Here is a 16,103-nt window from a genome sequence, read left to right on the forward strand (position 1 = left end):
ACAGCTTCAGTGAATTGCTCCCAAGGAACTAGCCCATGCTGGATCTTGTAAACCTGCCAAAACTTTGCAGCTTTTGCTTCCAAATGTAGAGACGTTGCTGTAACCCACATCACCTCATTGACATTGAAGATACGAAAATAATCAAGACACTTTTCAATCTAGATGCGCGGATTATCTCCTCCGAACTTGGAGAATGACATCTTCGACAGTGAATTCCTGGTGCCCCCCCCCCCCCCCCCCGAGAGTTCATGTCCTCCTCTTGGCGAAACTTTTGCCAAATGGTTGGCATGCACCAGTGGAGGTGTAGACAAGACGCCATCACCCACGCTCATGTTGATCGACGGAGAAGGCCAAGACAACGCTATCACCATTGGACATCCATTCCCGCTGCCATCACGCTTCTCTTGGCTCGCCACCATCTGCTCCAATGTCAGTTTTGCCACCGCCTGCCCAGTCACCCCCATTTGCTTCTCCAAAACCATTTGCTCTCGTGTTACCTGTTCTGCCACCTGCACCGCCAAATTCACTTGTGCCACCAGCTGCTGCTGCGCTGTATCAATCGTACCCACACGCACACATAGTAGATCAAATGTTTCAAACACTTTGCCCTAACGCTCCTCGTCCCTCTGTTCTGACACCGCCCTCGCGCCGAGCAGGAACTAAGTTTGCGCCGAGGGTTTGTGAGGTGCCATCGGGCTTGCACCATAAGCTGAGCCAACCAGTGTGGAGGATTTATGGTATGTCTAATTTGGCACACAGAAGGGAGCGAATTAGATCTCAACCAACCTCAACCCGGGATTTTACAGCTCCAAGCCACCGGAATCCAACGATCATTGAGCCCGTGGCCACAGATGGAGATCACCGGGACGTGAGTAACATAAATCACAACTCAGGAAGAGAGACATGAGGAAGAAAAACTTGGGGAGGGGAAATTTCAATGTATTCTTCTTCTTTCTTTCCACGCCAATACAGAGTTGTAGCTCTTAACCCACTCATTATACCCTACCTTGTGGACCTCTACACACTACATTACACTGTCCCTGTTCCTGATGAGGCCACAGGCGTCAACCCCCCTGGATTGCACCACCGCAAGACCCATGCTAGCGGGTTTGGTCCGGTCCGCCTCACCATGGTTCGGCCTCCACATGCCAGTATCTCCCCCACGTGCGTCACTGCCTTGCTTCGAGTCTGTTTCCATATCCTTTTGCTTCTCCAGTAACCACACCGTTGCATTGAACATTCTGCATTGTTCCTACTTGACTTGATAAGAATATGTTATGATGGATCAAATGGAAGGGGATATCTGTTTGTTGCTACTTTACAGAACTAATAAAAAGATACACTCTTCTTCTACAAGAATGAACTCTTAATTAGCTTACATATATTTTGGATAATGTTAATAATTAATGAGTTATCATTTTTCATTTCTACGTTAGCTATCACTTTTGTATCAAGTGTGTTGTTTTTATTATACAGTTTGACAATTCGATACTCACTGTTGTTGTTTTGCTTACCTACTATTATGAAAATAGATGAAGGACTTTGTTCTGGATAAAATCAATTTGGATGACTTTCACAATAGGATGTTTTATGAATTTTGTATGGAGGACATAGATACTGAGAATAGCCTCTTTGGAAAGGGTATAAGAATCCATATGAGAAATTTTTCGCTAGGACAAGAAAGAAACACACAAGACTGCAACTGAAAAACCAATAGAATGCACTAAATGGTTTGTATAACTTTTAATTAACCATTAATAAAGCAATTAGATTTGGATAGAATAATGCTAAAGGAACGACAGTTGGTGGAAAGATAATACAAAAGTATTCACTTTAATATATATTTTTTATTTTGTTATAGATAAACTTAATACATCATTATGTTTTTTTGGTTTTCTGGACATGCAGAATAGAAGAAGCCCGAAGCGAACGTCTCGTGTGCACGCAAAGCGCATGCTTCGGTCCCCTCTCGCTAGCCCTCCACAGGTACTGCTCGTAGTGCTACTTCTTCTCGAATGAAGACTGAGATGGCAGGAAAACTTACCGCTACTCTGACCATGAAGCTGCTGGTGGACACCAAGGGCCAGCGCGTGCTGTATGCCGAGGCTGGCAAGGACGTCGTCGACTTGCTGTTCTCGATCCTCGCCTTCCCGCTCGGCGTCGTCACCTAGCTCCTGACCGCGGGCACCATGGTCGGCTCCGTCGGTAACCTCTACGGCAGCGTGGAGACGATCGACGCCGGCTATGCCTGCGGCCGCGACGCCACGAACCCGCTGCTCGAGGCCGCCGTCCTCCACCTGGTCGACACGCCGGTGGCCGCTGCTCCGGCTCCGCCGTCGCCCAACAGTCTGTACCGGTGCAAGGGCTGCAGCTGCTACGATTACGCCAGCTGGACCAGCGGCACGCCGTGCCCGGTGTGTGCAAGGGCAAGATGACGACGGTGCAGCTCGTGGAGCCGGAGGGCGACTCCGTTGGCTGGAAGACCGCCACGGCGGCAGACGAAGGGAGCAGCTGGGGGTATGTACGGGGCATGATAACGCACACTGTTATGGACGACCTCTCGGTCGCGCCCGGCATCACGGACATCAACGGGCTGCAGGCCAAGATCCCAACACCGTGGAGATTGGTTACAAAGAGGTGGTTTCATATCTCGTGGCCCGTTGGATTTGCATAGAGATTGGTGTGTTTTGTACACTGATGATTTTCATGTTGGTCCATGCGTAAGGTTTGGCGTTGCTGAAGGCATCGCTACAGTCGCAGACGGTGCTCACCTACGTCTTCCTCGGCGCGAAGCAGAGTGCTTCTTTGAGGCGCTTGATTGAGATTTGGGAGTCCACAACTCCGTATAGATTCAAGAGCACCCTTCGCTTGCATGCATGTTTGGAAAACTCTGGTCATGGGCTCATGGACGTGACGCTGCGGATTGTGATTTGGTTTTAATTTAGAGAAATGCTAAACGCATACTTGAAGTGGAAGTACTCTGTTTCAAACATTTTTTGAACTCGCCATGCTAATAATCTTGTGCGTTTATTTCGTTCTAGAATGAATGTGAAGTCAGTATTTTAATAAGGATTCGTACTTTGTATATGTGTCACTCAGTTATTTATAATAGACTTGTCCTATGTATCACTCTCAGTTATTTATATCCAAACCAGCCGACACGACCACCGTCCAGCAAGAATGAATCAGCGCGGGCCTGTTTGGTCGCTCTGGCAGATTTGGATTGGTCCTAGCGCCGGCGTGTGGAATAATACCTATAATAGTTGTATACGTCACTAAGTAGATAACACCGTAGACAATGTCCATAATACTTAAATATAGTATTATCTATAAACTTAATATAAGTGACTGCAAGATCAATGGATAGCCATGTAAATAAAATCTTTTTTTTTTTTGAAGGCCACCATATGGACGATTATGTTAGAAAGAGAAGCAAAGTGGCATCAAAGATGCTTACAAATTAGGTTACAGTCCTTCGGCCAGGCCCAAGGCTAAAGATTATGTAAAAAATTTGGTGAACATACAAAGTAGGATCAGATGGTCATATTAAGATGAACTTTCCCGGCTATCTCTAAGAGATGTTAACGTGTGGGCACCTGCCATACTCCAGACCATAGTCTCCTCTTGAATCCTGTTTAATAACGCGCCTTCAGTGAGTTCTTTGCCCTAAAAGATCCATCAATTCTGTTCTTTCCATAACTTCCAGAGTATCAGAATGATCAGTGTCTTGACGCCTTTATACAACCTGTCCGGTTGGCAGGCATATTCTTTCCACCAAGCTTCAACAGAGTCTATGCGGCAAGGTTTAAGGATGGTAGATGTAGCCACCCCGCTACTCGTGTCTAAAGGCTTCTAGAAGCCGGGCACTCAATGAACAAGTGCACCGAGGTCTTCAGATTTTGAAAGCACATTGGACAAAAATATTAGTTGATGCAATGGCGAAGTTAAAAGCATTTAGCTGTCCATACTCGATCATGGATGAACAACCATGCAAAAAAACTTTGTTGTGTATGTTCCGTGTACAGTGAGTTACCAGGTGATTGTGTCTTTCGTTTGGTTTAGCTGCACTACACTGATCCTATCTCACAATTGGACAAATTCGGCAATAAGGGTGTGGTCAGGTTGTGGCGAAGATTGACTGGGGCAATTGTACCAGGCGAAGTCGTCCTAATGTCATTAGCAAGCCAAGGTACTGCATTGGGAAGGTTGCCACGTCCCCGGGAAGAGGAGACCAAGGTACCAAAAAATTCTAACGGCTGACTACCTGTCGAGGAGAGGATGGGACCATGAGCGTGTTCGTTGTCTATGCGAACTGACCCAGGAGACAACGAATCACCTGCTGATACAATGTGATTTTGTTGAAGTTGTTCTTAATTCTGTAGACATATGGATGAATATGATAATTAACTAAACAATTACTTAAAAATTTATAACGTGACAAATTTAGACACAAACTAAACAAATCCTAACTCACGCAAGAGACGGATGAAGGTGGCGTGACGGACGGAGTGGTTCAGGGAACCATGACGGGAACGCCGAAAGAGCAGCGGAGAGAAAAGCAGGAGCAATCCTATATGTACCGTGATCGGTGGAATGTGTGGAAGTAATGGAACTGGTGGATCTTCCAGGGCGAAAGGCTTGACCATTTGCATGTGGCATACTGGCATGGCGCGCGAGGAGGAGATCGACACTCCCAGACTGGCGTCCCAGGGAGGCAGCAGGGAGTTTGGGGAAGCAGTCGTGTAACAACAGCCATAAATCTTTATGGCTGTTGTTACACGACCTTCTCACGTTGCAATGTTTCGTCATGTACCTTTAAGTTTCTAAGAGAACTTCTTCCGCCGGCTAGTGTGGAATCCGGCTGTTGTAGACTTTTTTTTCTACCCTGAACCTAAATGAAGCGCAGTGCTCCTGCCATATTTTGTCAAAAAGAGTTGCACAAAACACAGGGATTCTTTTAGAATTTTGCTAATATCGAGCAAAATTGACCGGGGTAGCTAATTTTGGACTTCAAGCATCACCGGGAGGAGTCTTCTTGCCGAGGAAAACATCAGTGAGGACGGTTTTGGACTGCAGCGACGCCTTCAGGATCTCCAAGCCCTGCAGCAAAATCATCAGTTGATGCGCGCACATGCATAAATTAAAAACGAAGGATAATTGTGAGCAGATGAAAGATCCAGTGACTGACCTCGTTGTAGCCGAGCTGCACGGTCCTCTCCTCGAGATCGCTGACGTCCCTCACCGCGAAGGTACTGAGCAGGGTGATGATGGAGGTAGCGGAAATGGGCCTCACCGTGAGGTTGTCCATCACCGTGTACACGATGCCCTGGACGAACCCTTCCGCTCCTCCGGTGGAGGCGTTCTCCGCCTTGTTACCGGAGCAGCCATAGCCGGGCGGGACATACCACATTACCGTCTCCATCAGATAGAAACAGCACATGCAATACGTACCGCTCGCGTCCGTCACGTAGTTGTAGCAGCTGCAATCCACGGACTTGTAGCACCTGCGACCGGACTTGTTACATCTGTAGAAGGTCTTTGGCTGGCCAGACGACGGCTCCGGCAGGCGCTGGAGCGAGCTGTTGATGGTCGTGGCCGGCGAGACGACCGTGGGGCGGAGGAAAGCGTCCTTGGCAGCGCCGGCCAAGACGTACGTGGAGTCGAGCTTGTCTACGCTGGCGTAGAGGTTGCCGACGCAACCGACCATGCCCTCCTCCCCGATCAGCTCGACGGCCGTGGCGACGGGCAGGGCGAGGAGGGAGAAGAGGAAGTCGACGACTTCCTTGCTCGCCTCCGCGAACAGCACGCGCTGCGCCTTCCTATCGATGAGGAGCGTCATGCTCAACGCGGCGGCGGCGGTTGGCATCTTTTCGGACCTCACTAGCTCTCGTTTCTTTTCGGACCTCATTAGCTCTCTTGCCTTCTTGATAGCAGTACCAACTTGGCAAGGAACAATGGCACGGCCGCACGGGTTTATAAAAGAGCATGGACCTTCACGCGGGCGCACGGGCCTCCACGCTTCGACGCTGAAACGGGTATGTGAATGGTTTCATATATACGTGCGCTGGAAGCCGTAGGGTCAAGTTAATTGATCGATCAATTAGTTCCTCATCTAATTAATCACGATATGATCACCGGGGCATGCGTACCGCCTTCTCTGTCGATTCGTTCTGAATGTTTCCGGGCGCCTGTTCGCTTGCCCTTACATAATTGCGACGTTGGCCTCTTGACCTTCCAGGCCGATCGACCACCATTTGCTGAATAAATAGAACGTCTGAGCATTGCCATTTTTTTCTCCAAAAGCTGTCATCGACACACTCACACACCATTTCCCCAAGGTTGTAGCAGGGTACTACTCTACTATCGAGATTCTCCCGAATCGGGGGAGAATTGCAAACGCACGCGTGTCCTGCATTGGGACTGCGTGCAAATATACGGTCTTGATCATGGAAAATTTCCAACGAACGGTGCTGCGTGTTGCGAACTTGCGACTTGAGAAACCGCTCGTGAAAATCGAATACTACTACTCTCGAGCTGAGCTTGTCTATACTAAGCGCATCGAGCGGTTCGCGAATTGATTCGATCTCCTACCTATTGCATTGTGACTGCAACGTCCACTCCACTCTTGCAGACGCGGGGGTTTGTGCAATGCAGGGGGTGGTGACGTACACTGTCATGGACGACCTCAAGGTTGCAGACGCACCCATGTCCACCATCTCCGGCATCATATAGCCTTCCTCGACACCTTCGGGATCACGGACATCGGCATGCCCAAGGAGAAGACCGCGCTGCAGGGTTTCTTTACGTAAATTGTTTAATCTGTGCGTGTTAACCATGTTTCGTACTTTTTAGGGTTTGGAGATTCTGCGCGTGTCGTTGCAATACAAGACCGTGCTCTCACTGCCCTCTGCGGGAGTTCAATTGGTTGCCGATATCTATCTGTCCGTGTCTCAGCCTGCGTGTCCTAGTTCGGTTGTATTATTGCTCTGTTTCGGTCGTGCGTCTGTTGTGTGCACTTGTTGGTTAATGCATCCAGTCCCAGGAACTATGGGTTATGAATTGGAATAGTAATGGGGTAATCTTTGTCGGGAATGTTTGTCCATTTATGTTTTTATTTGGTTATAGGGGAAGTTTTCTCTCACCTCTATTCTCACGAGAAATTTTGTGGGAATCGAGTTTTTAATAGAGATGTAAAATTAAATCATACAATACTAATTGATTGTTAATAGTATAAATAAGTAATTTATTAATACATACAATGCTAATTAATACAAGATGGATTAAATATGATAGGTTAGATAATAAAATTATAAGAGTAATTTATTATTTATTCTATATAATGTAATGTTTGTATATTTATATATAAAAAATGTATATATGTGATATCAAGGGTATAACGGGAAGCTGAGATGGAGAGCATCTTCCTATCCTCACATAAGACTACCCCCAATCATATTCCCTTCATTTCATTCCCTTCTCGATTCCCTTCCCTGTTCTCATTCCCTTTATTTCCTCTCATCTCCAACAGCTTCCCTTCGAAGGGAATCGCGAAGGGAAATGAGAGAGAATCCCATCCTGAAGGGAATGACCCTGGGAATCCCGTCGTAAAGGGAACCGTGAAGAGGAACCATTGGGAGCGCTGAAGGGAACGGGAATCCCTTCACGACGGGAATCTGGCCGTGAAGGGAATCCCTTGGCCTTGGTCTAAGTTTGCGAGGATCAATTTTTTACATACTCATCTACTAATAAGTAATAGGTAACAGGTTGTTATCATAGGTGATAGGTGAAGAATATACCAGCACAATGGTGAAGAATATCACCCGTCACCTATGATCATATATGTATATATATGTTGTGTCATTTTGTCTAAGTCATTTCCACTCTAAGGTTCGTCGCCGCCCGCTCCACCACACATCCCCGCCTCCCGGAGCCTCTCCGTCACCCTCAGAGCCCTGCCGCCCTCTGGTCCCCGCCACTCTCAGAGCCCTGCCGCCATCCGCCCTCCACCGCTTGCCTCCTCCATCGACCGTGAGCTACCTCAAAGCACCCAGCCCCCGGCAACGCCCTCTCCTCTGTGCCTCCGGCCTCCCTCCAGTCCCCGCCACTCTTAGAGCCCCGCTGCCCTCCGCTCTCCACCGTGCGCCTCCTCCATCGACCTCGAGCCGCCTCTGAGCACCCTATCGCCATCGACGCCCTTTCCTTCGTGCCTCTGGCCACCGCCTCTAACCGCGCCCTCCAACCGAGTTGACCGCACCACGATCTCCCCCACACCGACGTGAAGCTCGCTGGATCCTTCCCCCTCCCTCTCTCCCTCCACTGCTCACCTCAGGTCTCTCCCTCTTTTTGCCTAGCATGTGTTTCCCTTCTAGCTTGAGCTCACCTCAGGTGTAGGCTTGGTGTCCCTTCTAGCTCGAGCTCACCTCAGTGTTATTTTTGTGAGATCTAGTTGGGTCATCCAGCTAGTTAGTAGCTTTGAGTGCACCATGTGGCGGGATTGATCTAGTTCATCGATGCTTATGGGTTGTTTGGATTTTGAATTTAATCATGATAAGATTTTTGTTAAATTGGTTTTAAAGGCTAGGTACCTAAAAACTTGAATAGATTAGGATAAAGCTTAGATATCAAAATTCAATTTTCGCATGCGTTGTTAGTGTTTTTTAGTTTTCGCCGTCGACGCCCTCTCTTGTTAGTGATGTTTAGTTTATTATTAAGGTGAAGCTGATTGCTCTTTATAATCAGCAGAGCTCTCCAGTGCATGCGTTGAATGTTATAGCTTTTGAAGAGGCCTCATGTCATGTACCATAGATCAAAATTGCAATCCAAACTTTTGCTGCACATATTGCACTATCCATGTTGTTTTCTACTTTTCTCCATAATACCTCTAACTAAAGTGAGACATATGTGATTTCTGCTACGGATTTGCACACTATCAAGTGTATGGGGAACATGCAAAAACTAGGCCAATATTTTCTTTTGAAGTCTGAAGTGGATTGACATGTGACTATGAAGCTATACTTATTTTTCATTTACTAAATATGCTAATTTTGCATTAATATGCTGCATATACTAAAAGTTTACATATGTCTTTCCTTGAAACCAACTTTGTTTATCTAGAGTCTTTTTACTATTTATTGTATTTTTATCATGAGGCAACCATAATCTGCTATGTCGAGAGTATAAATATGTAAAAGGAATCACATGCCGAGCAATGAGCCCTGCAACCAAAAAAGGCACAAGTATTGCCTTAATCTTTATATACCCATGCTAAGAAATCACAATGTATGAGTTACCTTGATTAGAAAACATCTGGGTGAAAGTGCCCTGGAATTGAGCTGCCCTCCAATGGTCAATTACAATTTCCATGTAGTAGGGAAATAAAAAGATAAAATGTTCCTTCTTCCTATTTTCTTATCTTGAATGAGATGCATAGTGTCAAATATGTAAAAGGAATTAGAACAGGAGTTGCACAAACCCTGAAGCACTTGAAGGAAATAAGTGGTTATAATCAACTCTTGACTTGTGCTTAAAAATTCGGGCAACCTTAGTAAGAGTACTACCAATATCCATGAACCAGATTTTTTACACAACTTGACACCATGTTACCCTCCTCTACTTTCCAAATTGTCCTTTTTAAGTGTTTCAACTTTCCATAATCCATTATGTTACAGAATAAACAAAGTATCCCCTTATACTTACAAAACTAGAGCATTTACACTTGTTTGCGTTGGTATAAACCCCAGGATTCCACCCTATTCTGAACCTTGATTTCTTTTCTTTCCTCTAAGAAACCATGGGATAGAAAAGGATTGTCACCCCTAAGAAACCACAAGTACAAAGGATGCTCACACTAGAGCCAGTCCTGGCACAAGATGAAGGGGGATATGAGCTCAAGCCCGCACCCGTTGTCTTCCTTCAACAGCAGCGAAAGCTAGCGCTCATGACACAACCCAAGCCCTATTTCGTGCGAGCGGGAGAGTCGACATTTGACAGGTAGCTCCGACTACGATCCCGCTGAAGAGGAATTGAGATGAGTCAATGTATTTTATATTTCTTGAATGGAGAAATATTTGTTGTTCATTTCAACCCCTTTTATTTTCTCTCTAGATGAAGGAAGCACACTTTCCAAGCCAGATAGCTGATAGTGGTGCACGAGCCCGAAAGCTGAGGTCACAAACACAATGGCCAACATACAACGTTGCCATCACAGGAATCAATGTTGACGGGCTACCTACGGATGAAAAGGCATTAAATAGATTCCAGAGGGTCGCATGGCTCATTGCTCAGGAGAGGGTGCTAATAACGACTAAGTTCAATGACCTCGGTGACGAAACGAAGATGGACTTGATCAATAATGTCAGCAAGGAGTATCTGGAGTACCCTAAAAACATGAGTGAGTTTCACACGATCGCCGCGGTCAATGTAGCAATGAAAGCGATCGCGAGAACTTCACAAAAGCTTTAAGAGCAAGCTTGTTAATCGGTGCTGGGCTAAAGGGTGTCGCCCTTCGAGAGCTACAAGCACTTGAAAGAGCAAGATCGTGATGCTTTTGTGTAGATGAAGAACTTAGAGCAGTTCAAAAAAGAGAGTAAGGAGAAAAAAACAGCTTCGAGGTAGGAACAGGCACAACCACAGGACCGATGCAAGCGGGTACGTGGGGAAAAGAGCAAATTGGCAAGCAGAGGATGAAAAGTTGGCTAAAGAAGACAATGAGAATTCTTGGTTGCAATTCTTGAGACGATCGCGATCATATTTGTGTGCAAGAGGTGAGCTGTCCAAAAGCGGAGAAATCATATTTAAAAACAGCGAAACATAGTCAATTGCAGACAAAGTAAAAGAAAAGGTTCCCGAAGCTAGCTGATGTTCTTTCACCAGGGTCAGGGAACATGATGTTCTCTTAATGGCACTGGAAAACCCAGAGCACCCAAGTCGAGTGTGAGGTGTATCCAGTTCCCATGGCTGAAAATATGGCTTTCCCAGAGACCTTAGAATGTACAAGAAGAGGGGGAGGTTGAGTGTAATAGACATGAATGCATTGATGCAAGACATCAGCTAAAAAGTTTATGCAAACATCATGCAAATGCTTGCAGCACAGAAAATAGAGATTTCTATCCTAGCGAAAGCTAGCTCTGGAACTACATAGAAGAGTAGTTGCGCCTCTAAGGAGGTCGATTGACCTGTAGCCGCCATAACTGCCCTAGATACGATTGACCTGTAGCCGCCATAACTGCACTAGATACGATTGACCTGCTAGAAGGGCACATGCCCTGTAGCCTTGTAATAAGGCCTGATAGGTATTACATCGAGGTTACAAGGGGCCAGGTGCATCCAAACATCCATATCTTACATACGGTCCCGATACGTGATGGCTATACCATGATTACAGTGGACATGATACATAGCAATATCACCGATCACATGTTGGAGCTTCCCCCAATGATGAAGTCACAACTCTGCATGAAGCTCTTTGTCAAAGGATCTAATAGAAGAGGGGCAACATCGTGGTCTCCAATGCATCCTAATCTGGACGAGCTTCGTGCACCAACGCTTCACCCCTCACTTCCAGAGAAGGTAGTTTCACTACCTTCTCCTCCTCCAGAGAAGCCAACTTCACTGCATTCTCTTCCGCATTGGAATGTGGCTTGTGCATTTGTCAAACCAAATGGCATCACTCGAAATTGGTAATGTTCGTGATGCGTCTTAAACGTTGTCTTTTACTCATCATCATCGTCCACCCAAATTTGATGACACCCAACTCGAATATCCAACTTGGTAAAGAACCGAGTGCCAGCAAGCTCATCAAGGATCTCATCAATTATCGGCATGGGAAAATAGTTCTTAATGGTGAGCGCATTGAGTTTGCAAAAGTCCACACAAAAATACCACGACCCATCCTTCTTCCAAACAAGAAACATCGGTGAAGCGAATGGGCTAGAGCTCGAGACAATGAGACCAAACACCAAGAGTTCAGATACTTGCTTCTCGATCTCATCCTTGTGAAGTGGTGAATATCGGTAAGGACGTGAATTAACTGGCACAACACCTGGCATGAGGGGAATCTTGTGATCATAGATGTGGGAGGGAGGTAATTGCTTTGGATCCCGGAATACCTCAGCAAATTGTTTCAAGAAATTGCTAATTGCAGCTGGGACTTCATGCTGCTCTGCCATCACATCTAGCTAAACCACTGCCAAAGCCCATATTTCATTCCCACTGCACCACTTCAGTAATTGATGTGGTAACATTTCTTTGACCTCCTGTTGCATCTGGTGCACTCCTTTGAGCTTGATTGACTGGCCACCTTCCTTGAATTTGATTGTTTTGTTGGCCCAATGACAATTCATTAGGCTATGCAGCTTTAACCAGTCCATGCCGAGTATAGCATCATATGCACCCAACTCCAATACACACATATCCATGTGAAACATGTGGCCTTTTACCCACCATTCCAAGTTATTCACACACTGATCAGAAAGCAAAGTGTCCCCATTGACCACACAAACTTGAGCTGGTCTAGTTTTAGTTGGTGCAATGTCCACACGAGGAAGAAAAGTTGCATTGACAAAGCTATGGAAACTCCACGAATCAATCAAAAGCAACATCACCTGATTCTTGATGAGCGCACGCATCCATATGGTATCTTCACTGTCTATTCCAGCCAGTGCATGTAGGGACAAATGACACAGCTCTGAGGCTAAGGCATCCTCTCTTTCCAATTGATCTAACAATTCATCTCATAATTCCATACTTTGATCTTCAGCCGACAGTGCATCGACTTGATCTGGAGCACGCTTAGGACACTTATCGGGATGTGAGGGATCAAATTTCTCCCCACATAGAAAACAGAGACCATGTGAGTGCCGATATTCATGCACCTGCCAGGCTTCCACAGATCTCCAGCTGGATGTGCTTGTTTAGTCTCAGGTTTAATACCGTGGCTACTCTTGTTGGATATTGAGAAGGGTTTGGGTGGCTGCCATTTAGCATGATTATACACTTGCTATTGTAGTTAAGCCAAAAAGATCACCTGATCGACTTTCTCATGTATCATGGACTACATAGAGCCTCTCAACTCCTCCTTCAGGCCTTTCACAAAATAGGAGACAAAAAATGTTTCATCAATCGTTGAATTATGCATAGACAGGTGATAATGACTGGCCTCGAATGCTTCATCATAGTCGCCTAGTGTCCCTTGTTGCTTTAGCTCCAAAAATTCACCCATGGTTCATCGATAGTCATGCGTTCCAAATGTCTATTCCACAGCTTCAGTGAATTGCTCCCAAGGAACTAGCCCATGCTGGATCTTGTAAACCTGCCAAAACTTTGCAGCTTTTGCTTCCAAATGTAGAGACGTTGCTGTAACCCACATCACCTCATTGACATTGAAGATACGAAAATAATCAAGACACTTTTCAATCTAGATGCGCGGATTATCTCCTCCGAACTTGGAGAATGACATCTTCGACAGTGAATTCCTGGTGCCCCCCCCCCCCCCCCCCGAGAGTTCATGTCCTCCTCTTGGCGAAACTTTTGCCAAATGGTTGGCATGCACCAGTGGAGGTGTAGACAAGACGCCATCACCCACGCTCATGTTGATCGACGGAGAAGGCCAAGACAACGCTATCACCATTGGACATCCATTCCCGCTGCCATCACGCTTCTCTTGGCTCGCCACCATCTGCTCCAATGTCAGTTTTGCCACCGCCTGCCCAGTCACCCCCATTTGCTTCTCCAAAACCATTTGCTCTCGTGTTACCTGTTCTGCCACCTGCACCGCCAAATTCACTTGTGCCACCAGCTGCTGCTGCGCTGTATCAATCGTACCCACACGCACACATAGTAGATCAAATGTTTCAAACACTTTGCCCTAACGCTCCTCGTCCCTCTGTTCTGACACCGCCCTCGCGCCGAGCAGGAACTAAGTTTGCGCCGAGGGTTTGTGAGGTGCCATCGGGCTTGCACCATAAGCTGAGCCAACCAGTGTGGAGGATTTATGGTATGTCTAATTTGGCACACAGAAGGGAGCGAATTAGATCTCAACCAACCTCAACCCGGGATTTTACAGCTCCAAGCCACCGGAATCCAACGATCATTGAGCCCGTGGCCACAGATGGAGATCACCGGGACGTGAGTAACATAAATCACAACTCAGGAAGAGAGACATGAGGAAGAAAAACTTGGGGAGGGGAAATTTCAATGTATTCTTCTTCTTTCTTTCCACGCCAATACAGAGTTGTAGCTCTTAACCCACTCATTATACCCTACCTTGTGGACCTCTACACACTACATTACACTGTCCCTGTTCCTGATGAGGCCACAGGCGTCAACCCCCCTGGATTGCACCACCGCAAGACCCATGCTAGCGGGTTTGGTCCGGTCCGCCTCACCATGGTTCGGCCTCCACATGCCAGTATCTCCCCCACGTGCGTCACTGCCTTGCTTCGAGTCTGTTTCCATATCCTTTTGCTTCTCCAGTAACCACACCGTTGCATTGAACATTCTGCATTGTTCCTACTTGACTTGATAAGAATATGTTATGATGGATCAAATGGAAGGGGATATCTGTTTGTTGCTACTTTACAGAACTAATAAAAAGATACACTCTTCTTCTACAAGAATGAACTCTTAATTAGCTTACATATATTTTGGATAATGTTAATAATTAATGAGTTATCATTTTTCATTTCTACGTTAGCTATCACTTTTGTATCAAGTGTGTTGTTTTTATTATACAGTTTGACAATTCGATACTCACTGTTGTTGTTTTGCTTACCTACTATTATGAAAATAGATGAAGGACTTTGTTCTGGATAAAATCAATTTGGATGACTTTCACAATAGGATGTTTTATGAATTTTGTATGGAGGACATAGATACTGAGAATAGCCTCTTTGGAAAGGGTATAAGAATCCATATGAGAAATTTTTCGCTAGGACAAGAAAGAAACACACAAGACTGCAACTGAAAAACCGATAGAATGCACTAAATGGTTTGTATAACTTTTAATTAACCATTAATAAAGCAATTAGATTTGGATAGAATAATGCTAAAGGAACGACAGTTGGTGGAAAGATAATACAAAAGTATTCACTTTAATATATATTTTTTATTTTGTTATAGATAAACTTAATACATCATTATGTTTTTTTGGTTTTCTGGACATGCAGAATAGAAGAAGCCCGAAGCGAACGTCTCGTGTGCACGCAAAGCGCATGCTTCGGTCCCCTCTCGCTAGCCCTCCACAGGTACTGCTCGTAGTGCTACTTCTTCTCGAATGAAGACTGAGATGGCAGGAAAACTTACCGCTACTCTGACCATGAAGCTGCTGGTGGACACCAAGGGCCAGCGCGTGCTGTATGCCGAGGCTGGCAAGGACGTCGTCGACTTGCTGTTCTCGATCCTCGCCTTCCCGCTCGGCGTCGTCACCTAGCTCCTGACCGCGGGCACCATGGTCGGCTCCGTCGGTAACCTCTACGGCAGCGTGGAGACGATCGACGCCGGCTATGCCTGCGGCCGCGACGCCACGAACCCGCTGCTCGAGGCCGCCGTCCTCCACCTGGTCGACACGCCGGTGGCCGCTGCTCCGGCTCCGCCGTCGCCCAACAGTCTGTACCGGTGCAAGGGCTGCAGCTGCTACGATTACGCCAGCTGGACCAGCGGCACGCCGTGCCCGGTGTGTGCAAGGGCAAGATGACGACGGTGCAGCTCGTGGAGCCGGAGGGCGACTCCGTTGGCTGGAAGACCGCCACGGCGGCAGACGAAGGGAGCAGCTGGGGGTATGTACGGGGCATGATAACGCACACTGTTATGGACGACCTCTCGGTCGCGCCCGGCATCACGGACATCAACGGGCTGCAGGCCAAGATCCCAACACCGTGGAGATTGGTTACAAAGAGGTGGTTTCATATCTCGTGGCCCGTTGGATTTGCATAGAGATTGGTGTGTTTTGTACACTGATGATTTTCATGTTGGTCCATGCGTAAGGTTTGGCGTTGCTGAAGGCATCGCTACAGTCGCAGACGGTGCTCACCTACGTCTTCCTCGGCGCGAAGCAGAGTGCTTCTTTGAGGCGCTTGATTGAGATTTGGGAGTCCACAACTCCGTAT

General features: G+C 46.6%; 1 protein-coding gene across 1 annotated transcript; it reads right to left on the reverse strand.

Annotated features, from left to right (window-relative positions):
- Positions 1 to 5,140: 5,140 nt before the first annotated feature.
- Positions 5,141 to 5,866, reverse strand: LOC133930577 (uncharacterized). The gene has a single exon (XM_062377251.1). It carries the CDS (start codon positions 5,864 to 5,866, stop codon positions 5,141 to 5,143), a length of 726 nt encoding a protein of 241 aa, XP_062233235.1.
- Positions 5,867 to 16,103: the final 10,237 nt, after the last annotated feature.

Source organism: Phragmites australis, chromosome 1 (genome assembly GCF_958298935.1).
Source record: "Phragmites australis chromosome 1, lpPhrAust1.1, whole genome shotgun sequence".
In the NCBI taxonomy this organism is placed as follows: Eukaryota; Viridiplantae; Streptophyta; class Magnoliopsida; order Poales; family Poaceae; genus Phragmites; species Phragmites australis.